At 48.7% G+C, this 25,802-nt stretch overlaps 2 protein-coding genes across 6 annotated transcripts in view; both read left to right on the top strand.

Annotated features, from left to right (window-relative positions):
• The window catches only part of HACL1 (2-hydroxyacyl-CoA lyase 1), a 93,298-nt gene extending 71,304 nt beyond the window's left edge, over positions 1-21,994 (top strand). The window contains exon 21 of one of the 2 annotated variants that reach the window (XR_002076433.2): positions 21,882-21,994. The gene's annotated coding sequence lies outside the window, so the exon portion shown is untranslated. The remainder of the gene's footprint in view (positions 1-21,881) is intronic. The other variant, XR_002076434.2, reaches the window with a different exon arrangement.
• Positions 1-25,802, top strand: part of COLQ (collagen like tail subunit of asymmetric acetylcholinesterase) — a 76,850-nt gene that overhangs the window by 6,075 nt on the left and 44,973 nt on the right. For 2 of the 4 annotated variants that reach the window (XM_053903824.1, XM_053903826.1), the window contains exons 2-3: positions 21,882-21,994; positions 23,105-23,206. In XM_053903824.1, the coding sequence (XP_053759799.1) occupies positions 21,882-21,994; positions 23,105-23,206 (215 nt within the window). Of the gene's footprint in view, positions 1-15,662; positions 16,049-21,881; positions 21,995-23,104; positions 23,207-25,802 lie in introns of those variants that run through there. The other 2 variants (XM_053903825.1, XM_053903827.1) reach the window with 2 other exon arrangements.

Genomic DNA, 25,802 nt, shown 5'->3' with positions numbered 1-25,802 from the left:
ATTCCACATATGAGTGAAATTATATATTTGTCTTTCTCTGATTTATTTTGCTTACACAATACACTCTAGCTCCATCCACATTCTTGCAAATGACAAGATTTCATTCTTTTTGATGGCTGAGTACTATTCCATTGTGTATATACCACATCTTCTTTATCCATCCATCAGTCGATGGACACTTGGGCTCTCTCCATAGTTTGGCTATTGTTGATAAAAAGGTATTTGCATTTTCATGGGGATTTAAACTAAAGGATGATCTAGTAAGATGAGCCTCAACCAGGGTATTTTGGGGGATGAAACCTTCTGGAATGAGGGGAATACTACTTCACGGACATTCTCTTCAGGTACTGTGAGCCCACCTATCCTATGCCTCCCCCAATACAGGATTTCCCAGGTAGGCGGGACTCCCACACCAGATGGTGAGAAGACCCCAATTCAGTCCCGTAGAATGCGATCATGTGGAAAAAAGTGAATACTGTCTGGGCACCAGAATCTTCTGTTGGCTACTGGGGTGTGACCCCGAGCAGGGTTTTTGTGGCCTAAAAGACCTGCTGTCCAGCTCTGCCCTGCCCTGCCTGGAAGCCAGCCAGGTCACCACTTGGGAACCATTCATGTTCTTGGCAGTAGATTATGGGCCATTTATTTGTGTCTGATGGTGATCAGCTATTGTTTAATGTTCCATAATGCACTTCCTAACCATCTCCTCTGATTTAGCTTTTCATATTTCCTCTGGATAATGCAATCAGAGAGGGTTCTTAAATTAGAGGGCTCCCCATGGGTCCCAACCTCCCCCTTCACCTCACCCCAAGCCTCTGAATAAAGCAGTGGACTCAGCTGCAGCTCAGGTACAGAGAGAGCTGGGTATGAGATGGGAGGCTTTCCCTTCCGATATCCAGAGGCATGCCCCCACATCACCATCCACCTCGCTCACGCCTGCTTCCCCCAGATCCACAACCGCCACTGCCACAGCCACACAACAGCAGCACAGCCCCAGAATGAATAGAAAGCCCCTCTGGCTCCTGTGGGACCAAATAAGCTGGCGTCCCATCATCTTGAAATGTGGTTCACATTGTGAGTACTGACTCGTACTGCTCTTATAATTGGTACCAGTTATCCCCAAACCTCTCATTTTGCAAAGCATTTTCACAGCTCTGTTTGTATTTGCCCTGCACAGTAGTTTGAATCCTGAGCTAGTTGGTTATTAGCGTGTGTTGGGGGAAGGCCACTTCACTGCAGTGAGCTTCAAATTCCTCCTCTGTAAGATAGGTATAAAATTCTGTCTCCCAGAATTACTGTAAGTATTCACTCAACAAACACTTAATAAGTGCCAGCCATGTACCTGGAACTGGATGCAGCAGTGAGCAGACAAGCACATTCCACCCATATGGAGTTCAGGCATCACCCTGAAACGCACTAGGCCAGGCTGGCCCGCTGGTCCCAAGACGTGAATGAAAGACACCTGCGGCAGGGATGGAGGCCCACACCAGCTGCCCAAGGATGGAATCCAGTCTTCCTGTGTAGCATGTTCAGACTTCACGTTGTAGTCCTTTAAAATAGAGAAGTATTTCATGGCCTTCATTGCTAACGTTTAAAATAGAGTGATTTAACATTTTTAAAAGGTGCTTCTGATGTCTCTTAAAAAAACAACAAAATTCTTGACAAATGGGACAGCCTGGCAGTGCGGACCCACAAGACATATTCTGATATGACAAGGACTGTTTGGAATGCAGTGGCTGGTGGCTGCTCAGTGCCAGCTCCTCAGACCCCCACTGCACCCTCTTGTCTTAAGCCTGGTCCACTTCTTGCATTTACCTAGCTAGCCCCATCTGGGCACGTGACTTTTTGACCTCTGGGTCCAGCAGTCATGCTGGCTTGGACTCTGCCTCCTCCTCCTCCTCCTTTATTTTTGTATTTAAAAAAAAAAAAGTTTTTTAATGTTTATTTTTGAGAGAGACAGAGTGTGAGCAGGAGTGGGGCAGAAAGAGAGGGAGACACAGAACCCAAGGCTCCAGGCTCTGAGCTGTCAACACAGAGCCTGACACAGGGCTCGAACTTATGAACCCCGAGATCATGACCTGAGCCGAAGTCAGATGCTTAACCGACTGAGCCACCCAGATGTCCCTGCCTCTTCCTCCGCCTTTAATTTTTTTTTAAGTTTTATTTTTCATATTTGTGAGAGAGACAGAGACAGAACACAAGCAGGGGAAGGGCAGAGAGATGGAGACAGAATTTGAAGCGGGCTCCAGGCTCTGAGCTGGCAGCACAGAGCCCGACGCTGGGCTCGAACTCACAAGCAGTGAGATCATGACCTGAGCCGAAGTCGGACGCCCAACCGACTGAGCCACCCAGATCTCCCTGCCTCCTCCTCCGCCGTTAGAAGTCTCAGGGCATTTTTCCTGAATTCCCAAGCTCTGCAGAGTTCAGTTTGAAAGTGAATGTTGCAGATTAGCGATTCTCAAACTGTAGCGCTGGTTCTCAGCCCGGGCTAGACATAAGAATCACTTGGGATGTTTTATAGAAGCCCAGTGGCCAGACTGAACGAACCAAATAAATCACTCTCTGGGGCATGTGCCCAGGCATTGATAGTGTTTAAAGCTCACTGGGTGCCCTAATGGCTGACTTGAGTTAACCACCGAACTGTAACCAGCGTCCGTATCACCTGGAGGACTTGTAAAAACACAGCCAGCTGGGCCCCATCTCTGGAATTTCAGTAGATTCGGGGTGGGGCCCAAGAGTTTGCATTTCTAATAAGATCCCAGGTGCTGCTGATGCTCTGGTCCAGGGACCACACTTTGAGAGCCACTGCTCAAGTTTGCCTCGGAGCCACTGTATTAGTCTCCTTTGGCCACTGGAACAAATCACCCCAAATGTAGTGCCTTAAAACAACACACATTTGTTCCCTTGTAGTTCTGGAAGTTGGATGCCAAATTAGTTTCACTTGGCAGAAATCAAAGTGTTGGCAAGGCTGTGCTCCCTCCGTAGACTCTCTGGCAAATGTTTCCTTGCTTTTTCTAGTTCAAAGCGACGTTCATTGCCATCTTTGTTTCCTGGCCCCTTTCTTCATCTTCAAAACCAGTAGTAACATAGCATCCTAAGTGGTCATATTGCCACCTTCTTCTCTGTCAAGTTTTCTGCTTCTCTCTTAAAAGGACATGTGTGATTGCATTTAAGGTCCCCTGAGTTGATCTCCCCATCCTAAGCTTCTTAGTTGAATCACATCTGCAAAGTTCCTTTTGCCGCATAGAGTAATATTTACAGGTTCTAGGGACCAGTCTGGACCTCTTTGTTCAGTCTACCATAGCTACCTTTCCACTGGGTAAAGCGTCCCACGAGGGTTAAGTGGCATCAGAATCAAAGGCACCAGCATATATACTGGTCTTCGTTTGGGTTCCTTCTAACAGCAGATCCCAACACAAGGATTTGTGTGTCAGTAGTTTATGTAGGAGGTAATCCCAGTAGGGCAGTGGGGACATGAGACAGGGAAGGGAAGGCAGCACGGAGGGAGATCATGAGCGGATTGCTGCTGGGGTGCAGTTCTAGGAGAACAGGAGGGCAGGGAGACAGAAGACTGGGATAGTTACCCACCAGCTCCTGGGGACATGCTTGCCCCTAGCATATTTCTTGACTGGAGGAGCCCTCTGGCATAGTTACAAGTGTTTGTGGTAGGAGCTTGAAGCCCGCAGAGCCTGATGGGTGCTGTGGCCTATGGGCAGGGAAGCAGCTGTGTCTGCCATTGATACTTTAAAAGAGCTATACTCGGGGCGCCTGGGTGGCTCAGTCGGTTAAGTGTCCCACTTCAGCTCAGGTCACGATCTCACGGTCTGTGAGTTCGAGCCCCGCGTCAGGCTCTGGGCTGATGGCTCAGAGCCTGGAGCATGCTTCCGATTCTGTGTCTCCCTCTCTCTCTGCCCCTCCCCCGTTCATGCTCTGTCTCTCTCTGTCTCAAAAATAAATAAACGTTAAAAAAAAAATTAAAAAAAAAAGAGCTATACTAATTCAGCTACCTTGCATTGAGTGCTTTCTCTTTGCTAGCCTCTTTACATATATAACTTCTTTTTGTTTTATTTTTTTAATGTTTATTTTTTTGAGAGAGAGACAGAGCATGAGTGGGGGAGGAGCAGAGAGGGAGACACAGAATCCGAAGCAGGCTCCAGGGTCTGAGCTGTCAGCACAGAGCCCGACACGGGGCTCGAAGCCACGAACCGTGAGATCATGACCTGAGCCGTAGTCAGACGCTTAACCGACTGAGCCACCCAGGCATCCCTACATATATAACTTCTAATCTCACAACATTTTCATGAGCCAGTAGTACCCCCATTTTACCAAGCTGGAAACTAACATTCAGGAAGGGGTAGTCACTTATCTGAGGTCACACAGTACTAGGGCCAAAATTCCGAATCAGAACTTTCTGACTCTCAAAACATTGTAGAAGCAGAATATTCTAGTGATTAGGGGTAGGGTCTCTGGTGCCTTGCTACCAGGTTTCAAATCTTGTGTTTTCTTTAGCTTTGTGATGTTGGGCAAGCAAATTGCCCTTTTGGTGCCTCAGTTTCCCCATCCATAAAATGGGGCCAAAAGTAGGGTTTAACTCACAGAGGGGTTGTGAAGATTAAGTGAGCTAATTAGGAACATACGGTACTTAAACTACAGTGCCTGGTGTATAGTGTGTCATTATTTCTGTCGTTATTTCCAGAACCTCCCAGTGTCTGTACACGTGCCAAAGGGCACGATTTCCCCTGCGATGCACTTGCGTTATAAAAGGCAAAAGTTGCAAATACAACCCACACCATAACTTTTTGCTTAAAATATCCAGTGAGCTAAGGCAAAAATAGGGGCTCAGCTATTACTTAGCATTTGTGAATGAGTCCCTAAAGCAGGAACACGTTGACCAGGGAAAAAAGGCTCTTCTCGTGATGACCGGCTTTCCCAGATCGCTTTAAAAATACACCTGGCCCGATTCCATCTCCCAGCCCAGGAGCATTTAGCTCCATTCAAGCCCACACTTAGGTCTCCACAGCAACCAACATAAGCACAAGCGTGAGGCGTGTGTTGGGAGCTGGCAACAGCTGACGGAGAGGCCTCGTGGCTGCTGAGGGCTTTGCACCGTAAACCAGCTGGGGGCTGAAAAAAGAGAGGAACACCAAGAAGGAAACATGAATGTGAGTTGGGCAGTCTCCTTCCCTCCCAGGCCTCCGCACTCCTTTCCCCACTCATGCTGCCCTGCTGCTCACCTGGCCTTCTTGGTGTGTCTGAGAAGTCTGGAGAAAGCCCCCACGAGCTTTCCTGCTGCAGCTTGTAGTTCTCTCTGGGGACACGTGCTCCAGGAGGGACCTTCCAGGGGTTTCAGGCCTAGCATGCGGCTTCTCAGGGTTCCAGGTGGGTGGGGGATGGAGTGACGATGGCCACCCTAACCGCAGAGACCTACCTGTCCTCCTGGGGCTTTCTTACTTTACTGTGACTGGGGGTTTGTTCAAGTGTTTGAACTTGTCTCCTATAGGAAGGGGTGGGTCATTATCATTGAAAATTGAAACTGGGCTGCCCCTTTGTGCCCCAAATGAACTGGTTTCGCTTCTGAGATCATCTATACTTGGGTGAACCTCACAGAGTAGCCCCCAGAAGCCTTCCAAAGTCTCTATGGTCCTTCGGAAACCAAACTCTGAACCATTGAGATTCGTGTTCAGCATGGGGGCTGGGGAGGGGTGCTCCAAGCAAGAACAACAGCCCTTTTCCCCTCCCCGCCCATCTTTAGTAGAGCTGTGTTGGCAAGGTCATGGTAGGGAAAGTTAACCCCGGAAAAGAAGAATGCCTTCCATGTCCAAGGAACATGAGGGCCCGAGGGAGTGGTGTCGTTCTGGGTGGCACCGTCCTTCACTCTCCATGCCTGCCCATGGAAAGCGAGGAGTGGAAGGCTGAGATGGCTATCTGGACAGTTTGGGACCTGGAAATGCTTTCCCCAAAGTATCTGAGGTAAATGGGTTTTGTTTTGTTTTTTTAATTTCCTTCAGTTACCTGGGCCCCCTGCTCTGGCCTGCGCCTTCTCCGCTGGCAGGCCCTGAAAGAGTGTACCTTCCTGACAGGCTTAGAGCTGGCCACCATAGTGATTGCTGCTAAGGTTCTCTTGTTTGGGTCCAACTGGAAGGAGACGCAGGCACATCTAGTCAATCATGTTGGCCTGTTGAGTGATGTGCTTAGGGAGGTATTGTAGCACAGGGCTAAGGCACTGAGGTAGAATTCAAGAAACGTGGGTTATTTCTCTGGACCTACTACTAACTCCCAGGACACATGTGTAGTATTGGCCAACCTGTTTGCTCTCTGTGAGACTGTTTCCTCATCTGTAACATGAAGGGATGGACCAGATTTGACAGGCGTAGACTTCTCTGACTTTGTGGCTAACGAGTTGCTTGCTAACTTATTGTAATTAGCACCTACGCGATAAAGGGGTCTTGGCACGTGTTTCTCTTCTGAGCCCTGGCACCTGAGAATCCACAGGTATGTGCCTGAAGGGCATGGGGTTCATATTCAGACAGCCCTGGCCTTGAGTGACCTCTTCATGACTCACTAGCTGAGTGATCTTGGCCAAATGGTTGCGGTTTAATAGCTCAACACCTCAGTTTCCACCTCTGTAAAATGGGGATGATAAGAGTACCTGTCTCGTTAGATGGCAGTGAGGACTGAATGAGCTAATAGGTGCAGAGCCTTGCACCTGGAACATAGTTAAGCTCAGTTGCTGGCTGCGGCAGGTATTCCAAATAGTGTTAAGAGGGCTGGACTCCAGGCCGCTTGCCTCCTTCTGGGATGCCTCATTTCTGCTGTGATCCCCTCTGCTCCTGTTGAGCCTGGAGAGATTTGCTCATAATGCCGAAGGGTCCGTTTCAGAATTCCGAGTTCCCATCTAAAGCCAGAGCAGGGGCCAGCTCGGTGCCTGGGCTTTGGAATTGGATGTCTGCACTCCAGGCGAATTTGAATGTCAGAGCCAGTTTTCCTCACCTGGACAGTGGGATGCAATGGAAGGTAATTTGAGGGGCCATTGTGAGGATCCAAGGAGAAAGCATGGGAGTTCCTAGCTCTAAGCTGGCCGAGTATGTACTTGGGTGCCGTTGTGTCTTGAGGGGCGACACTGGGCTTGCTAGACGTGGGGAGCACGGGCTCACACCTAAGGGCAGTGCCTTAGCACACTGAGTTCTCAGCTGAAAGGCCTGCCGATGGGCACAGTCCACCACAGGCCGCCCTCCCTCCGCAGACGGAGGTGAGCTTTCTGGGAACCCTGGCAGGGCACTGGAGTCCTGAGAGTGTCTACCCTCTGGAAACTGTGCAGTCCTGTGTGGAGCATGGCTGGTAAGACAAACCATTTCCTGTATCCAATTCGTCCCTGTCAGGAGAAGGGGACTGTGGAATGATAATCTTTGACAATCTTCCCCCCTTCAAAATGGACAGTGGATGCCAAGTCACCAGGCCTGCCGGGTGTGGGCTCTCCCAGGCAGTAAGAGGAAGATTATTAAGTATGAAATTTTCAAATAGAATGCCAGCAAATGGTGGCTGATTTGACAAGATGCTCAGTTTTCTGACCAAATACCTATCTGCGACCACTTTGCATTTTGTTCAACTTTATTTTTCTAAATGGGGCAATAAAATCCACTTGAATTGATTGAAATTCTCTTATTATTAGCATGTTTAAATCTGTCTCCATCTCTAAATTAATTGTGACAATTACTTGAGATATGATTTTTAAAAAATTTACTATTATTTTGAGAGCAAGTGAGAGAGAGAGTGCAAGCAGGGGAGGGGCAGAGAGACAGGGAGACACAGAAGCTGAAGCAGGTTCTGGGCTCTGAGCTGTCAGCACAGAGCCCAACGCAGGGCTCGAACCCACAAGCCGCGAGATCATGACCTGAGACAAAGTCAGATGCTTAACCGACTGAGCCACTCGGGTGCCCTGAGATATATAATTTTTGATACACTTCCCATCAACATAACGACCAATATTTATGGCACCTCCTACTATGTACTGGACTATTATATTGAAGAAGATTCGTAAGACTAACTCTAGGAACCCACAGTCTATTTGTGACACGAAAATAACACAAATGAGGGGCGCCTGAGTGGCTCAGTCAGTTAGGTGTCTGGCTCTTGATTTCAGCTCAGGTCATGATCTCCTAGTCTTGAGATCGAGCCCTGTGTCTGGCTCTGCACTGACCGTGAGGAGCCTGCTTGAGATCCCGTGTCTCCCCTCATTCTTCCCCTTTCCTGCTCACATGCACGTGCTCTCTTTCAAATAAATAAACATTTAAATAAAATAACACAAGTGAAATCTCTAATGAGGAGTGAAGCAGATCGCCCGGGGTGTCTCAGGCTGCACAAGTAATTGGAATTTGTAGGACAGCCGAGCAACTAAGACAAGGAGACAGCTGATCTAGGTTCAAGTCATGACTCTGTCCCTTACCTGGGCACTGCTGTGAGCCTCAGTTTACTTATCTGTCATAGGGAGAAAATATGAATAACCATTAAGGTTGTTGGAGGCTAGTGCTTAGCACATAGTAAGTGTTCAGTGCCTGTTACTGAGTATTTTCATAGTTGATTTTTTTCAGGCTACGTGAAGATAGTTTAAAGAATGATTTTGTTTTTTGCTTCAGGTAAAATGTCTTCCAAGTGAAGGAATATTCTGCAGCCATAGAAAGGAATGTAGATGCGTTTTCTGTAGTTCTAGAGAATAAGCTCTTAGAAATGCTGTGAAGAAACCAAGATGGAGTAGCCTATGTATAGTTGTATATTCAGGTAACCGTTTGAGAAGGGGGGGGGATCTATTCTGTTTACTTATCTGCTTGTATATGCATAGAATATTCCTGAAAGAATACACAGAAAACTAAATGAGTGATAATAAATAATTGGAACTGCTACAGAAGTAGGAAAGTTTTCATGTATGTTCATTTGTACTTTTGGAATTTTGAATCACATGAATGTATTTCCGATTCAATTCCAGCTATGCACACAAAACAGAGCCTCTCATCTGGAGCACACGGGATGGGATTTTTCGGTCTTTAAAAGTCTGTTTAAAGCAATGGGAGTTGAGATCTCAGAATGGTAGAGTCACACAGTTCTAGTGCTGCAGAAAGTCTAGGGCTCATCTTTCCAACTTGTTTAATTGAGAAGCTCTATTGCTCAGTTGAGTCCAAAGGAGTCAGCCTAAGGTCCCCCACTTTCTGGAATGCAGGGATCTGAGTGATTCAGTGAGACCAGTAGGTAGAAATGCTTGTGCTGGGTGGGAGCCAGGGGACTCCCAGTTACCATGCTTCCCTCCTCCCCACCTGCCAAGGACTCTCGGACAACAAATACTGGAGGCATTGGGGGCAAGGATGGGGAGGGGTGCTCCAGGGGAAGGGTTAAGTGAGCTATGTGGCTTTGAATCACGAGTGTCAATAGAGCTACAATGTCACCATGGAAAAATGAAGGTGTGGACACAGTGGCTAGAAACACAGGGTCTTTCCACTCGGCCCCAATTGTCAGTGGGTGTTGGAAATAACCAACCCTTTGGGCCAATGTAACCGGGGGGTTTTGTCTCTGACCTATTGCCAGATCTCCTGAATAACTCTACAAACTTGGCCTTCCCTGTCAAGCCGTAGCAGAAGATTTAATAGTGCTCGCTGCTTTATGCTGGACACTGTAATTAAATTCAGAGCCAAGGCGCAGCCAGTCTTGGGGAGGTGTCTTGATGTTCCCTTGGCTCCTAATAACATTGTCTCCTTCTTCCTTTCTGTTTACCACATGCCATTTTGTCAAATTAGAACTTGAACTAAAAAAAAAAAAACAGATGCCTTCCTTTAGATAAGGTCAAAAAATTCCCTTGTGGGAAGAAAGGAGGATGGGTTGTCTCCTTGAATCTATGCACAAAGGAGTCACCTTTGATATATGACTTAATATAAAATAGCAAATATGAGAGGATTTTCTTTCATCTGCCTAAGACAGACCTTCCTCCTCGACACATCCCTATTGGCAGGGGATGGGGCAGAAGAGAACATGTCCTTCAGGGGGATTCAGTTCCCTGCTCAAGTTCTCAAAATGAATGGCTGCAGGCTTCTCCAGGCAACGCTGGTGCCCTAACTTTGACACACTCCCAATCCTAATCCTTGTGGAGGTATCTACTTGTTCTCTGTTTCCTATTTAAATTTTTTATATTTTATTCTTTCTCATGAAAAAGTTCAAACATTCAAATGAGTGGGAAAAACTGTCCAGGAGACCCCAGTATGCCTACAGTTATGGACTGAGTTGTGTACCCCACACCCAAATTCATATATCGAAGCCTTAACCCCAGCACGTCAGAATGTGACCGTACTTGGTGACAGGGCCTTTAAAAGAGGTAATTGAGGTTAAGTGAGGTCATAAGGTCATAATCCAGTCTGAATGGTGTCCTTATAAGAAGAAGAAACTTGGACATACAGAGACACCAAGGGATGCTCAAACAGGGGAAAGGCCATGTGAGGACACAGCTAGAAGAAGGTGGCCATCTGCAAGCCATGGAGAGAGGCTTCCAAAGGAACCAAACCTTCCAACACCTTAATCTTGGACTTCTAGCTTCCAGAACTGTGAAAAATAAATTTCTGTTGTTTAAGCCACCCTGGTACTTTGTTATGGCAGCCTTGGCAAACAGATACACCCACCAAAGAGATTATGCAATCATTATCATTTTGCTATATTTACTCTATCACATATCCCTTTGTCCATCTTGTTTTTTTCTTTGGATGGATTTCAAAATGAGTTGTGGATTCATTGCCCACACTTTTTCGTTAAGTTTATTTATTTTGAGAGAGAGAGAGAGAGAGAGAGAGAGAGAGAAAACAAGTTGGGGAGGGGCAGAGAGAGAGAAAATCCCAAGCAGCCTCCTGGTCGTTAGCACAGAGCCTGACTTGGGGCTGGATCTCATAAACCATGAGATCATGACCTGAGCCGAAATCAAGAGTCAGACACAACCGACTGAGCCACCCAGGTGCCCCTCATTGCCCACTTTGAAGACTAAACTATTCAACAGAAAAGGTTGATGTTTGACTGAAGCCCATTCACACACTAATTGAATCCTCTCTGTGGTCATGATAGGGAGCAACTAGGATTGTCTATTCATGTGAGTTTACAAACCAGGAGACTGAGGCCCAAAGATGACTGATTGTAAGGTTTGATTAGAAAAGCGTGGAACTGGCCGTCAGTAAGCTTCTCCAACCCCAGCTGGCTGAGATGACACCTGCCATTTTTTTCTGTGCTTCCCCGCTCCTTCTGTCTGGCTGGTAGTCGGGGAGAGAGGTCATGGCGTTGTGCTGGTAACCAAATCTCCGGAAGTCTCCAGTGTCAGACATCTGGCTTCATTCCTGGCCTACTACCTACTGGCTGCGTGTGACCATAGATGCATCCCTAAATCTCTGAGCCTTGTCTAACAATGAGGATGATAATACTAATACAAGATGTATTGATACACCTTGTGTGTATTAGTATCAGAGAAGGATGCTGAATGCTCACAGCCTAGTTCCTATTGTTGGCGCCTCATTACCAGGGTAGGGTAACACTATCTGCTGTAATAAACAAGCAGTGACATTTTAATGGCTTCATCTGATCAAAATTTATGCTCGCCTAACAGTCCAGGGTTCCTGGCTGGGGGCAGTTCCTGTCCACGCTGGCATTCAGGGATGTGGACCCCTTCTGTGGCTCCACCATCCCCTCAGGTCTGAGTGCTCCGCACCAAGGCAGAACCATTGGCAAGAATAGTCCCATGCCCCTAGCGATTCACACTGCAGGGGGCTGGGGAAGTGCCTCTGGAAGGAGGAGCACACCTCTGGGGGGAGTACTAGCCTTCTCTGCACAGCCCCAGCTCTCCTGGACGTAAATTCAGTGACTGGGAGTGAAGAGTGGAATGAGCCTGTTGGCGAGGGAAGGCCCAGGGCAGTGGGAAAGCCACCCTGCCCTCCCCGGAGAGCAGTGAGAACAGCAGGAGAGTGGGAGGTGGCAGCGTGGAGAGCCGTCCCTCCAGGACTGGGTAAGTTGGCCAGCAGGAGGGCACCGTCTCACAAGGCCGTGTGCAAGACCCCTTTTGAACTCTGACCCCAATTCTGTGCCGTCTGTGTGGCCTGGACCAAGTGATGCCTTCTCTGTAAAATGAGGATAGTCCTACTGTGAGGATTAAACGCCACGACGCGCGGGAGGTGCCGAGCCCAGTGTTGTCCTTGTTTCGCAAGGAGGATTTTGCTAAGCAAGGGTCTGCAAGCTTGCAGCACAGGTGCCCCTCCTTCCCCTCGTCTCAGGGAGGCCAGTACTAGTACATGGTGACCCTCCTTCCTCAGAGTCCTTCTTAACATAGCATTTCAGGAAAGCTGGACCAAACAGTTCACTAGCAGGTAGGATGAAAACTCTTTGACCTCCAGAGGCCACACTTCAGGCTTCTTCACCTCTGTATCCATGTGGCGTAGCAAGGACTTGACAATGGTTAGTGTTCAGTAAATGAAGTAGAATCTGTTGTAGGCCTCTCTTGGAGGTGGTGTTCAAGAAGAAATTATTCTCTTGTTGACATGGGAAGGAAGACTCTGTTCAAGACTATTGCCCTAGGTGCAAACTTGTCTCCGCAGGGGAAAGAATGGGCTCAATTCTGAATGTAGTAGGAACAAGTGGGGATTTATGGCCAAGGAGCTGTTGAGGAGAGGCGCTCAGTGGATGGAAAATTACTAAGAGGAAACATCAGGGGTTGGGAGATTCTTGCTAAATCCATTCAATGGAATTCTTGCCAAAGGCGGGCCGGGGTGCTAAGATGTCAAGGGTAGGGGGAATGAGGAACTTGGTCAGACAGATACCAACGGTAGTTAGATATCAAGGGTGGGGAGTCACTGTAAAGTGATTTTGCTGGACTCTTGCTAAAACTGAGCTCTACAAGGGCAGACACAGAGGCCCAAGTTCAAGGCCAGGTCGAGAAGCTGAACAAAGTTTGGTCAAACAGAGAGTCTCTGCCGGTGGGAAGGCAGATCCCATATCTTCCAGTCTACTTCTCTGCCCATGCAGGTTTGGGGATGGGACATCAGACTTGAGGTACCCTGGGGCTGGTGGAACCCTGGGCTGTGCCTTTAAACATGCAGGTGTTTTTGCCTCACACTGGGAACTCTGGGTCCTTGGGGAGGATGCTCCGTTATCCAGGCCTCAGGATCTCTCTGTGCAGCAGGGGTGGGAGCCACAGGAGGAGAAGATGCAAAAAGGACTCCACTCTGGCCCAGATCCTTGGGGAACAGGACTGCATGTGGCAGCAGGGGGACAGGAGCTTCTGGAACAGTGCCCAGGGAGGCGGCATTCCAGAAGTGGACTTCTGGCCCGGTTGATAAATACCAGAGCTGTAATTAAGACAAAATACTGTGAATATGACACCTGCTGACAGCTGCAGGAAGGCCCCGGAAACTTTTATTATGAATTAGATTCTGCAGGCCACTCTGCTGTGGTGAGCTGGTGCCTGGGCCAAGGAACCTGAGGGAGCTCAGCAGGCCGGCTGCCTCGAGGGCAGGGGATGGCTCACCAGGGGAGAAGGGGAAAGAGTGATCTTCCATCCATTTCCAGGACCCTCATGAAGGACCATTTAAGTCTCAGAAATCATAACCCCTGGTAGAAGCCAGAGCTGGAAAGGGCTTAGAGCTCAGCTGGTCCAATGCTCCCATTTTATATTTGGGAAAACCAAGGCCCAGGGGGGGACGTGAATTGCCAAGGTCACACAACAAGTTACTGGCTGCACCAGGGCTGGAGACCAGCCCAATCCTAATCCCAGGCTGCCATGCTTGGCTGCAGGGCAGTTAACACTAGTCGGGCACACATCTAGGCATTCAGCCCAGAGTGCTTGGAGAGACTGAGACAAAGTCGGAGATAGGGAGACATAGAGACAGAATGAAATGGACAGAGAAGAGAGTTGCAGAAGGAGAGCAACATGGAAAAGAGAAAGAGATGTTCATGGGCCTGAGTCATTACGTTCAAAATAGAGATTCGAACACCAGCAGGGTGGGGCAGGACCTCAGCGACCAGCTAGGTCAGTCTCCTTTATTTTTACAATAGTCAAAGTGCAGCTGAGTAGTTGACCTGTGTAAACCTTTTCAGGAACAGTTTGATGCTGAATGGTAAAAAGGAAATGCTTGTGGTGCTAAAAAGTGGAAAAACTTCCATCTCTAAGAGTTTTTGAATGGGATTTGAAAAATGAGCTGTAGGAATGTGACCCAGTGCAGGGGCATTTGGGACAATATGCCAATGACATTTCTGCGACTGTCTGGGATTTAGGACCAAGCACCCCATGCCCTCTGTGCTCTTTCTGATGTCTTAGACTCTGTGTTTTGAGAACAGAGGGAAATGTTCCAGAGAAGGAACAGAGCCTAACCCTTTCCTCCCTTACTCCTTTCATCTTGGTACCAGCAGATCTTCTCTGCTTTCAAAGCTCAGCTCACCTCTTCCAGGAAGCTTTCCCTGATTTCTCACTTATATCCCTCTGCCAACCGGTACCCATCACTTCTTGTTATAAATCCCTCTAGACATCCCCTAGCCCTGTGTTAGCCACTTCTCTTTTTGTACTTTGTATAATAGCTATCTCTGAAAATGTCAATAAAATAGCCCCTATTCTATTCCAGGAACTCTGAAATCCTTTGCTCTAATCCTCACAACAAACTAACAAAGTGGGTTTTGCTTTACCCATTTTAAAGATAAGAAAATTGAGACTCAGAGTGAATAACTTCCTCAAGCTAGTAAGTGGCAGCCTGGGTAACTCCAGCCTGGGAGGCACTCCAGTGCCTGTATTCTTTCCATAAAACTGAATGACATATGCCAAGGACAGGAACTGTGTCTAGTCATTGGGTCTTGCATACTTTTGGCATTCAGTTTGTGTTTCTGAATGAATGAAACAGTAAGTGAACGAATGAATCCAAAGAATATCCTTTCTTTTGAAGCCTATAGCTCAGGGGTCAGTCAACTACAGCCTGGGGGGCCAAATCCAGCCTGCTTCCTATTTTTGTAAATAAAGTTTTATTAGAATGCAACCATGTTCATTCCTTTATCGTCTGTGGCTACTTTCATGTGTAACAGTAGAGTGATGTTGTGAGAGACACCATGCAGCCCACAGAGCCTAAAATATTTACTGTCTGGCCCTTTCCAGAAAAAGTTTTCTGTCTCCTGCAGTCAGGACTCCTGCAGTGCAGATTTTTACTAAGCTGGTTAAAACAATGGTGCTTATTGATAAGTACTAACAATCTTGTCTTTTATGATCTAGAATTTTGTGTGTGTGTGTGTGTGTGCATGCTTGTTATCAGATAGATTCCACATGTATCTGGTATATGCCACTTTATTATTTTACAGGCAGGCTTCATCTAAAAAGGTTTGCCCCACCAGGCCCTTGGGAATATCTATATCTAGATATATCTATATCTATATATACCTTTTTAAAATTTTTATAATTTTAAAAATTAAGTTTAGCTTTGTTGGCAGCACCTTGGCACAGACATGGTCAGAGCCAAGACCCTGGTGACAAAGGTCTTCCCTGAAGTAAAGGAGGGCCTATTCCCCCAGGACAGTCATGGTGGGTGTGGACTTTGAGGCTCGCCAGAACAGTATTGACAGGGGCAGTTTCTGAGCTGAACGAGAAGCAGCCTTTTAGACGGATTACACTCCCATTTCCTCTTGGCTGGCAGGGGCGATCCGATCTCAGGCTCCCAGCCTTGCCTCCTTCCCTGGGACAGGGGCCCTCTTCTTCCCCCAAGCCGCCCCCAGGGTAGCCTCTGGTGAGGCCAGAGCACTGCCTACCTGTTCCTGCTCCCCGGAGCTCAGGACTGGCCCCTGGACCCCTGGCATCTGGGGCAGAAGCAACACCAAAGCAGGGATTGGCTGCCTCCCACCCCAAATGCCCAGCTGGGAGTGCTCAGAGGCGTGACAGATCTCAGCCTGTCACCAGCCTGTGTTCCCTGGCCAGTCCCTCCTTGGGCCTTGCCCACGATGACGGTTCCATCACTCAGCTTCACTCACCTGCTCACCATTTCAGGACTGCTCTGTTACTCAGCTTGCTGCTCCGGTGAGTTTGCATGCGTGTGTGTGTGTGTGTGTGTGTGTGTGTGTGTGTGTGTCTGCATATATGATGTGTGCATTGTTTTAGAAAAAAGGCTTGGAAGGCAGACTTGTTCTGGGTGCTTTTAGCAGTCTTTAATCTGAAACTTCTCGACCAGTGTTGGATGCAACATAAAGGGGTTTGGCAGTGGAGTTGGTGGGGACCTTGGTATACACACTCGGGTGTGTGCACTTATGTGTGCCCTTCTTGTGACCTTGACTTTGAGGTGGCAGGCTGGCAGCTGCTGCTCCTGTGGCTTTGAAGTAATGTCATGTACTGTGGTCGGGGCCAGCCCTGGTATTGGGTGGCCAAGATGTTCTCCATTACTCTCCAGGCTGACCGGCTTAGGTCATGTGGTCACTGCCAAGTCATTTTCTTTGTGGGTTGTGTCCTCACCTGCTCCCCTTGACCATTCAGGGGCAAATTGCAAGATGGCAAATTCCTACCATGGTCTTTCAGAGAAGTTCATATACACTCAACTTTTAAGATCAGAATTTGGTTTTCAGGGTGTGTGGGGGTTGGAGGAAAGTTGTAGGGTGCAGCCTTCTCTGGAATATGTGAATCAGGAAAAACTTGGAGCAGATTGAAGCCAGCTATCACTAGAACTTCACTGTAGTGGAGACATCTGACTCACATTCAGAAAGCTGAGTGGAATGTGTGCCCTTCACCTCTTCTCTCCTCCTTCTAGTACAAGTTCTAACAGGCAGGGAAAGGCCCGAAAGTGGAAGGAGGCGGGAATAAGAAGTTAAGCAGTCTCCCAACTTCACAAACGGTGGCAGAATAGTTAGTAGATGGCTGTATCTGAAATTTTCTCACCCTACAAAGGCAGGATGTTTATGTGACTTCTTTCCTTTGGTGGCTTCTTTTTTTTAAGTTTATTTATTTTGAGTTGGGAAGGGGCAGGGAGAGAAAGAGAATTCCAATAAGGCTCTGTGCTGTCAGTACAGAGCCTGATGTGGGGCTCAATCCCACAAACTGAGAGATCAAGAACTGAGTCGAATCCAAGAATCAGATGCCTGACCAACTGATCCACCTAGGTGTCCCTCCTTTGGTGACTTCTAATGACACATTTTCTTGATTGGGTAGGGAATGCGGAGCGGGGGGGACTGCTTCATACAAACACAGGAGGCAGAAACAGAAAGGCTGCCTCTCATACCCTACTGATGGGCTGGCCTCGTGAGTGGGAGATGCAGACGGACACAGTGGTGACCCTGGTGTCATATGTATGAAAACAGAATTTGCAGATGGGTTGGGCTTAGGTAAGGAAACCAAGTCTCAGAAATGAGTTGTGCTGGGCCACTTAGTCACTTGCACCCAGACTCCTACTCTTTGATCCAACTCCCCATATTTCCAGGAGTAAGTTCAAGTGAATCACACTTTCCAAGGAAGTGCCCAAGAGTCAAGTGGGTATTGAGTGAAAAGGGCAAAGCCAGCATCCATAACAGTAAACAAAACAGAAACAAAAACCAAACAGTTGCCCAAAGCCTACATTAGACCCAGTGTTATTTCTACCCGTGATTTGGCACTGCAGTGGCCACGTACAGTAGGACTTCAGTGGCTTTAAGTCAGGGCAAGTGGTCCTGAAATTCCATGGTAATTGGCATTTCCCAGGCAGCTGCCTGGGTCAGAGCCACGTGGCGCACCCAGGTTTCTGCAGGCCCCGTGTTCATACGTGCATGATTGTTTCCATTACCACAGAGCCTGCTGGGGCCTTTCCAAGCTGGACCCTGGGCTGAGACATGATTCCACGGAGGCATCACAGTCCTGAAAGAGACCCACAGGCCAGTCGGATGACACCAAAATAGACATGTGAAGTCCTGGCTTAGTTGGCTGGGAGGGGAGGGAGGGGTGGGAAGCTGTTCCCAAACACATCCACCTGATGGAAATATTCTGAGCTGGAATGAGCCGTAAATAAACTAGACTGTGCTAAAAACAAACATCTCCAGGGAGTTGGGGGGGTGGGCAGAAATAGATGCTCTTCACCTGCTGAAAGTGAAGTCAAGGTCAAGGGGGAAAGGGCGAGGAGGGATGGGGAGAGGTGAACAATGCAGATGCCTCGGCAGGAAAAGCAACTTATGCGCGCTGAAGAGTTCTCCAGTTTCCAGGAAGAAATAAGAGAATTGCTTCAAATGATAGACTCTTTCATTAGTGGGAGACCACAAAGAATGTGGGGTGAAGCGAGGCACTGGAGACCATATATGGTCTGGAAAAATAAATGGTGAGGAGTGCAAATGAGCCACGTGAACCTGCCAGCCTGCCAGGTGCTCTTGGCCGGGAGAGACTTTGTGGAAAACCACAACCTCAGCCCTTAGCTGTGTGCCAAAGCACACAAAGAGCAGCAAAGGAGAAACTGCCACTGGGGTGGCATTGAAATGGTCCTGGAGTGCTGGTGCGTGTCTGCCACCTTCACCACGTGCCCCAGGCAGGGTGGAACAATGGACCCTGCCACTCCCAGCTTACCCAACAGTTCAGCAAAGAAACTTGGAGGAATTTGAAGAGGAATATGATTGGCGTTAATGTCATGCTTTATAACAACATAGCTATAGTATTTTACCACTGAGAGAGAGAGAGAGAGAGAGAGAGAAGTGGCCCATGACAGGTAGAATGGATCTGCCACTCACAGCTGGGCCATGGTGTTCTGTTGAACAGAATCAGTGTCGTAGAACAGCCTCAGACAAGGCCAGTCTGTGACTGTGATGGACCAAGACAAAACCAGGCCACTGCGTCATCATGTCAGACACAGACAAAAGACCACCATCCAACCACAAAAATGGCCAGCCATCCCTCGATCCTTGTTAATATGCGTGAGTGCTGTTGCTTTACTAACCACAGCTTCCGTCTCCCTCTGCTCTGTTCTTCTTCTAGATAAGAACTAAGATAATCACAGACGAGCTCTCGCTCCCTGCCAGGATCTGGTCCAGAGCGAAGCCAGACTCAACTTCCTCAGAGTCTCCCCCAACATCACTGAGTGAAAGCCCAAATCCTAGAGTAAATCCTTTCTAGCACCCTCTTACCAAGATGCCACGTGGTTCCCCTGGGTGTGTATCCTCCCTCGCAATGAGTCCAAAGAGGCAGTCTCACTCAACCACAGGCGTGTTGCCGATGGGGTGGGGTTGGTTGGAGGCGCTTCGTACTGTATCTCAGGTAGTTGTCATGGGAGCCCCTTGCCTTCTTCCGAGCTCCCGACCTTTATTTCCCACATTCCCACCGCGCGTGGAAGAATGTGGAGATCAAGAGAAGAACACTAGAACCAGACTGCTAGTCTTTGCCTCAGTTAACTGATCTATAAAATGGGGGTGACGATGACGTTCAGGATTGCTGTGAGGATTAGGTCAATTTCTATATGTGAAGCACTTCAGTGGTGCCTACGCATGTAGTGTCTTGGGTTTTATTAATTATTATTATTATCAATTTAGCAAACATTTGTGGAATATCTAGTGTATGTCATTGTACTGTGCTAGAACATGGGGATTAAAAGCTGGCTTCCATCCTCCCAGAAAGTACTATAGTCGGGAAAATACAAGGAAACTGTTTTACCCCATGGATAAGAGCTAACATAGAGGCAAACCCAGAGAAAAACATGGCAGGACCCTCAACATTGGCCTGGGAGGTCAAGGAAAGCTTCCTGGTGGAGGCGGCACCTGCCAGTTCTCGGTTAGTGAGTAAGAGTCTCCAGGATGGGCTAGGTGTCAGGGGGGAGGGGTGGGATATGAGCAGAAGGGCATTGGCAGCCCCTCAGGCCTTAGTGTCTACAGGTCAGGGGCACCAGTTAGACATCTTTCTGCCCCTCATCATGGCCTGGCCCAGTGCCTGACAAAGCATGTACTGGAATGAACAAATATCTAATACCAAATCTGACAGGTTTCCCACAAACCAGTGCCTCCTCTGACCTTCCCGTCTCATACTCTGACTCACTGTTGTCCCAGGTCCCGGCCACCTCAAAACCACCCTCGATTGTTCCTCCTCATTCACTCTTGCGGCACGCTGGCCCCCAGTTTCTTTCTCCCCAGTGACGTGTGCATTGGTTGCTTCCTTTTTTGTCCTCACCACTTCCATGGCCCTGACGGGCCACCTCCACGTCTGGCTGCTGCAAGATTATATTGATTTTTAAAATTGCATATGTATGGTGTATTGTTTATGCATTTCATTTCCGGGTAATAAAAGGGTCTTTACAAACAGAGGCATTGGCTCGGAGAGGGCCGAGGACCATTGGCATGGGCCAGTGGAATGTTCCTCCATCAGGGAGGGAGTATGTGGGAGCGCACGAAGCAGCCATTCCTGGGGAGCACCCACCAGCTGCCTGATGTCCGCAGGCAGGTCCTGGAGCACAGGGTGGAGACAGTAGGCAAGCCCAGGCCCCTGAGAGAGAAGACTGAAACTGGGTTCAGGGCCCGAGAGGCATGTGGCGGGTGACCTGCCCAAGTTCTACAAAGTCAGAGGCTCGACGTAAGGGTTGAAGGTGAGGGTACCCTCACGAGACCCAAACTGGGAACTGTAAATGTATAGCTTTTGGTGATTATGGATATCAATGCTGTGAATATTCTAGTACATGTGTTTTGGTGAACATATGCCCACTTGTCTGTTGCTAAACACCCCTGAGTGAAACTGCTGGGCTGTCGGGGTTGCCTGGATTCAGCTTTAGTAGACGATACCAAGCAGTTTTCCAGGGAGGTTGAACCAACTTACACCCCCCGCCTCCAGCCAATGTACGAGAGTTCTGTTTGTTCCACGTTCTTGCCCACATATGTTATTTCCTGTCCTTTTCATTTTAGCCATTCTGGTGGGGTGTGGAGTGCTATCGACCCAATGTTCAGCCGCTGCAGAACGGATAAGTAGATTGTGGTTTGGTCACACAATGGAACTCTCTTCAGCGCTAACAGCTACAAACGACAACCCGAATGACCCTCACAAACACTGTGTTGAGCAAAAAAAGCCATACACAAGAATTCATATTGTCGGATTCTATTTATATAAAGTTCCAGAATAGATACAATGAGTCCCTGGGGTTAGAAGTCAGAATGGTGGCGAGGGAGGTGTGCAGAGATTGGACAGGAGTTTATGGGGCTTGTGGATGATGGGGAGTTGTGTGTTTTGATCCAGGGGCCAGCCTCTAGGGTGTGTTCACTTTGCAGAAATCTGTTGGGCTGTGTGCTTATGATCTATGTCCTTTCTATAAGGTATACTTCAACGTTGAACATACCCTAACATCGAACATGGGCAAGGCCCCGTGTTCAATAAAGCTATCAGGGTCCAGGGCCCCCGCCTTCATCTCCTCACACCCGTGTATTGAGTCATTAGACTGTAACCCTTTTGTGAGCATGGGTGACACCAAATGTGTGTGTAGAGTCTAGGATCAAGTATGTGTTTTAAATCAGGGCTCCGGGTCTTGTATAGTCCATGCCACCTTGGGCCCTGGATGCCCCCTCCCTGAGCCTCCCTCTGAGGGGCACCATCAAAGTAATTAACAAAGACTTCCTTCTCCTCCTCTGTTGGAGGTGTACTACGAGTCTGGACTTTTCGTTCCTTGTCACATCTACAAAGTGACAAGTCAGTCCACGAAGAAGGAGACATGGACTTTATTATGGTCATGGTGTCCATACCAGCTGCTTAACCATCTTCGTTCAGCAAAGGCCGGGGGAGGGCTACATCAAGTGGCAAACAGACGGTGCACTCACATCTAACTGGTTAGAAATCCCATTCAGAAATCTGGAGTTTGCGGCATGGGTCTCCCTAGGGTTCAGGGGACATGACAGAGGTCCCGACACTGTCGGGGCTATGAGCAGCAATTCTCTCTGCACAGCTCTTCCCGGCCTGGATCAGAAGAAGCGTGGCAGCCACAGAGCATGCTGCCTCCTGACGCCCCCTCCACCCCCGCTGTTCCCACCACCATTCTTCAGAGGAGGCCGAAGCCTGGTGAGTACCTCAGGGCTTGTGAGAGAACAGACACACGGGCTCCCCAGTGCCCACCACACAGCCCCCGCCCCCAACTTCCCCACACTTGAAGTGAGAAGCCTCCAGATTCTTTTCGAGGGATCCAACCCTTTACTCTCACACAGCAGGTTGAACTCTAGAATGGGCATTTTGCAGTTTCCTGTGTGTGTCCATTCTCCCGCTGTCATAAATAAGTTATGGAGGGAGATTCTTGTCAGCAGGAAATTGGATTTGGAAAAGCGTCCCATCTCCCTGAGAACAATGAGGTGAATTTATAACTTTCTAGGCTCCCTTCAGTTGCTCAGAACAGAATTTCCCCTTTCTTCCCAAGTATTTATGAAGTTCCCTTCCACAGCCCATGTTTAACATAGCCTGTTTCTATGAGGGGGCGCAGGAAATGGTCCCCCTATAGTCATACTGAGGTGTGAGAGGGAACAGGATTTGGGAAGACAACAGGCCAGAAGAGTCTTGCGACTTGGGATTCTTGAATTTTTCTGAGAATTCTTAGACCTGTACTGCCCAATGCAGTAGCCACTAGCCATATGTGTCTTCAACACCTCTCATGTGGCTCGTTAGAGTTGAGATGTGCTGTACGTATGAAATACGCACTGGATTTTGAAGACTTGTGATGAAGAAAGAAGGTAAAACGTCTCAGTAATGTTTTAATATTGAATAGATGTTGAAATGATATCTGGGACATGTTGGGTTAAATCTATTATTAAACTTAATTTTATTTCCTTCTTTTTCCTTTTTTTAACGTGGCTACCAGAAAATTTTAAGCTACCTAGGTGGCTTGCATTTCATTTCTGTTGGACGGTGCTGGCCTAGACATTAGGCAAAGGCCCCTGAAATGAGCTTCCTAACTCCATCCAAAGGGGCTCTTCTATCTCTATAATCTATTCAAGCCAGGAATGTCTCAGGAGAGAACAGGAACTTGGGGCCCAGAAGGTCATCTTCTTGGGACACCCACTGGGGTGTTAGGGAACCACCAATCTTGGGGACTGGATTGGGAGGCAGATCTGTGTCCAGGGGTAGTGACCCTTCTTCCGTCCCCCACGTCTGACCCATGACCATGTGTTGCTTGCATTGAAGCTTCTCTCCCCAGACATGAAGAATTTCATCCTGGAACTGGAGACCACACAGTCCTCATGTGTGCAAGGATCACTCGGCTCCCCTGGGCCCCCTGGCCCCCAGGTTGGTGCATTCCACCAGACCCTGTCCTGCTGTCTTCTGTTCAGAGCAGTAAAACCCACTGGGGAGAGTCTCTTAGAGCTGCCCTCTTCAACGCGACATGGGGGCCGCTTTTCTTTCCCTAGCTCACCTCCGGCTCCAGAGCCACGAGGCAAGTATACGGATTCCTCTTCTCTGGGAGAATGCTGGCCTCCCAGCCTTGATATCCTCACCTACACAGCGGAGACAGTAATTACCCCCACGGTACTGGATTTGGGTGGTGGTGGTGAGGGGACCAGATGAGCTGCTGTCTAGATGGATATGATTATTATTATTATAATGATCAGACGCTTGACGACAATTGGTTGCCCCTTATGTGACCATTGACCAATCCCCCCCCGCCCCCCCGTAAACCAAGAAGTGCCTGCATTTGGCGCAGGAAAGCGGAGGTAATGGGGAACTTGTTAGTCTGAGCCTCGTTAGACACTGTGACCAGGCAGCCTCCCCCCACCCCACTAAAGCTAAAGGAAAGAGTGAGGAACAGGTGAAATGTTAGAGAAAGGATTTTCTAGGCAAACAAGAGTACCCTCCAGAGACCCTGTCTCACAGACCCTGGCTCCCCTGGCTTGCCTGGGAGAGGGGGCCCAGCAAGGAGGACCGCCCCCTGGCCTGGGGCTCGGGGCCTGCCGTGGGGAGATGAAAAAGGGTACAGGCAGTAGTCAGTTGCCCAAGTGCCTTAGGAATTCTGTCACCCCTCCTGGGTGACCCCTCCTATGGCTTCCCATCCCAGGAGACTAAGGCCCTGCAAGAGGACCCCACCCGTATCTCCTACAGTGTATCATACCAACATTGTCCACCCAACGCATATCTCTTGGGTCCTGAAGCATATCAAGCTTGTTCCAGCCTTAGGGCTTTTGCGCTCGTGGCTCAGGCTTTTTGGAATGTTCTTTCCTCTGATTTTTACCATGGCCAGCTCCTTCATTACTCAGAACAGTTTATAGGCCACCTCCTTAGAGATGCCTTCCTCAACCAGCCAGTCTACAGTACCGTTCCCTGTCATTCTCAATCCCGATGACCTATTTTAATTCTCCACACAATTTTCTCATTACGGTTTTCTTATTTTGTTATTGTTGTCGGTCTCTTTGGTCTTTTTATAAAGTATAAGCTCTATGATGAGGACTGGCACACTATGGCCAATCAGATCTGGCAGCAGCCTGTTTTTGTAATTAAACTTTATTATCTCTGGCTGCCTTTGTGCTGCAAGGGCAGAGGTCAGCGGCTGTGACAGAGATGCTGTATCAGAGGCGTAGTTTAAGATATTTACTATCTGCCTCTTTACAGAAAAGGTTTTCCGACCCGTGGTCCTAGAGCAGGGATATCGTCTGTTTTGTGCCCGGTCTGTACCAGTGCACGGGTTCTTGTGATCTCTCCATAAATATTTATCGAACGCAATAAAGAACACAAAACAGGACTTTGAACCCAGAAATGGCCAGAGGCTGCCACAGAGGGGCTAGGAAGTCTGCAGAAAAGCAAGATGGACACCGAGGAGCACCTCCCAGGTGGATTTCTATCTTCCCACCTCCGGCAGTCTACACTGGTGGATCTCAGAATGCCTGAGAGCCACACGGCATGGGAAGGAAAGGGGGATTTTCTGCCGAACTCACACCCTCTCCAGCCCTGCTCGCACACCTCTAACTCACGTGATCCACTTGAGTCATTCAGAGAATGTGCTGCCCAGCTAGGTGGGGTGGGGGTAGTGGGAGCATTTGCAGCCACTTCCATTCCTTAGAACATAGTGTAAATGCTGTTCCCAAGCAAAATGAGGTCTGTGAATCAGTAACAAGGGCGTCCTCTGGGAGCTTGTCAGACATGCACAATCTCATTCTCTCCTCCCCTTCACACACCCCCACCCACTCAATCAAAATCTGCATTAAAAAACATTTTTAATGTTTATTTTTGAGAGAGAGCGAGTGGGGGGGAGCAGAGAGAGAGGAGACACAGAATCCGAAGCGCTGCACGCCGTCAGCTCAGACCCCGACGGGCTCAAACTCACAAACTGGGAGATGGAGAAGCTTAACCCACTGAGCCACCCAGGCACCCCAAAATCTGCATTTTAACAAGCCCCCCTAGTAAAACATCTGCACATCAGAATTTGGAAAGCGCTGAGCTAGAGCACAATGGCCTGGTAAAATCCTTCCAGCCCATTTTAAGAAATCGAAAAAACAGGCTTGAAAATAAGAAATGAGAGAATGGAACAGCGTTCATCCTTGCAAGGGGACTGGACGGGTGGCAGGCACACTGCCCTGGGGCTCCCTGTCACCATGGGCTCCTAGACTTTGGGGAGCAGGGAACCTCTGCCCCTCTAAGTCACACTCTCTGGGAGCCCTGGCACCCCCTAGGCTTGGATCCTCAAAGACTGTGTACCCTGTACGCTGGGCTATCAATCCAAGCTGGCCCTCACAGCCCTGAAGTAGGGCCAGGTGCTGGGGCCAGCGCAGTCCCCAGCAGGTCACTGGGCAAGTGGCTGGGGAAGTGGGGGTGAAGCCACCCTCCCAGGAAGCCCTATTTCCACACAAGGGTGTCCAGACCAGGAGTGAGGAGGGAGAGAAGCGGGGAGACC

This window comes from Panthera pardus, unplaced genomic scaffold, assembly GCF_024362965.1.
Source record: "Panthera pardus isolate Hobbes unplaced genomic scaffold, ASM2436296v1 HiC_scaffold_16, whole genome shotgun sequence".
NCBI lineage: Eukaryota > Metazoa > Chordata > Mammalia > Carnivora > Felidae > Panthera > Panthera pardus.
This window is presented reverse-complemented; position numbering and strand designations above follow the sequence as displayed.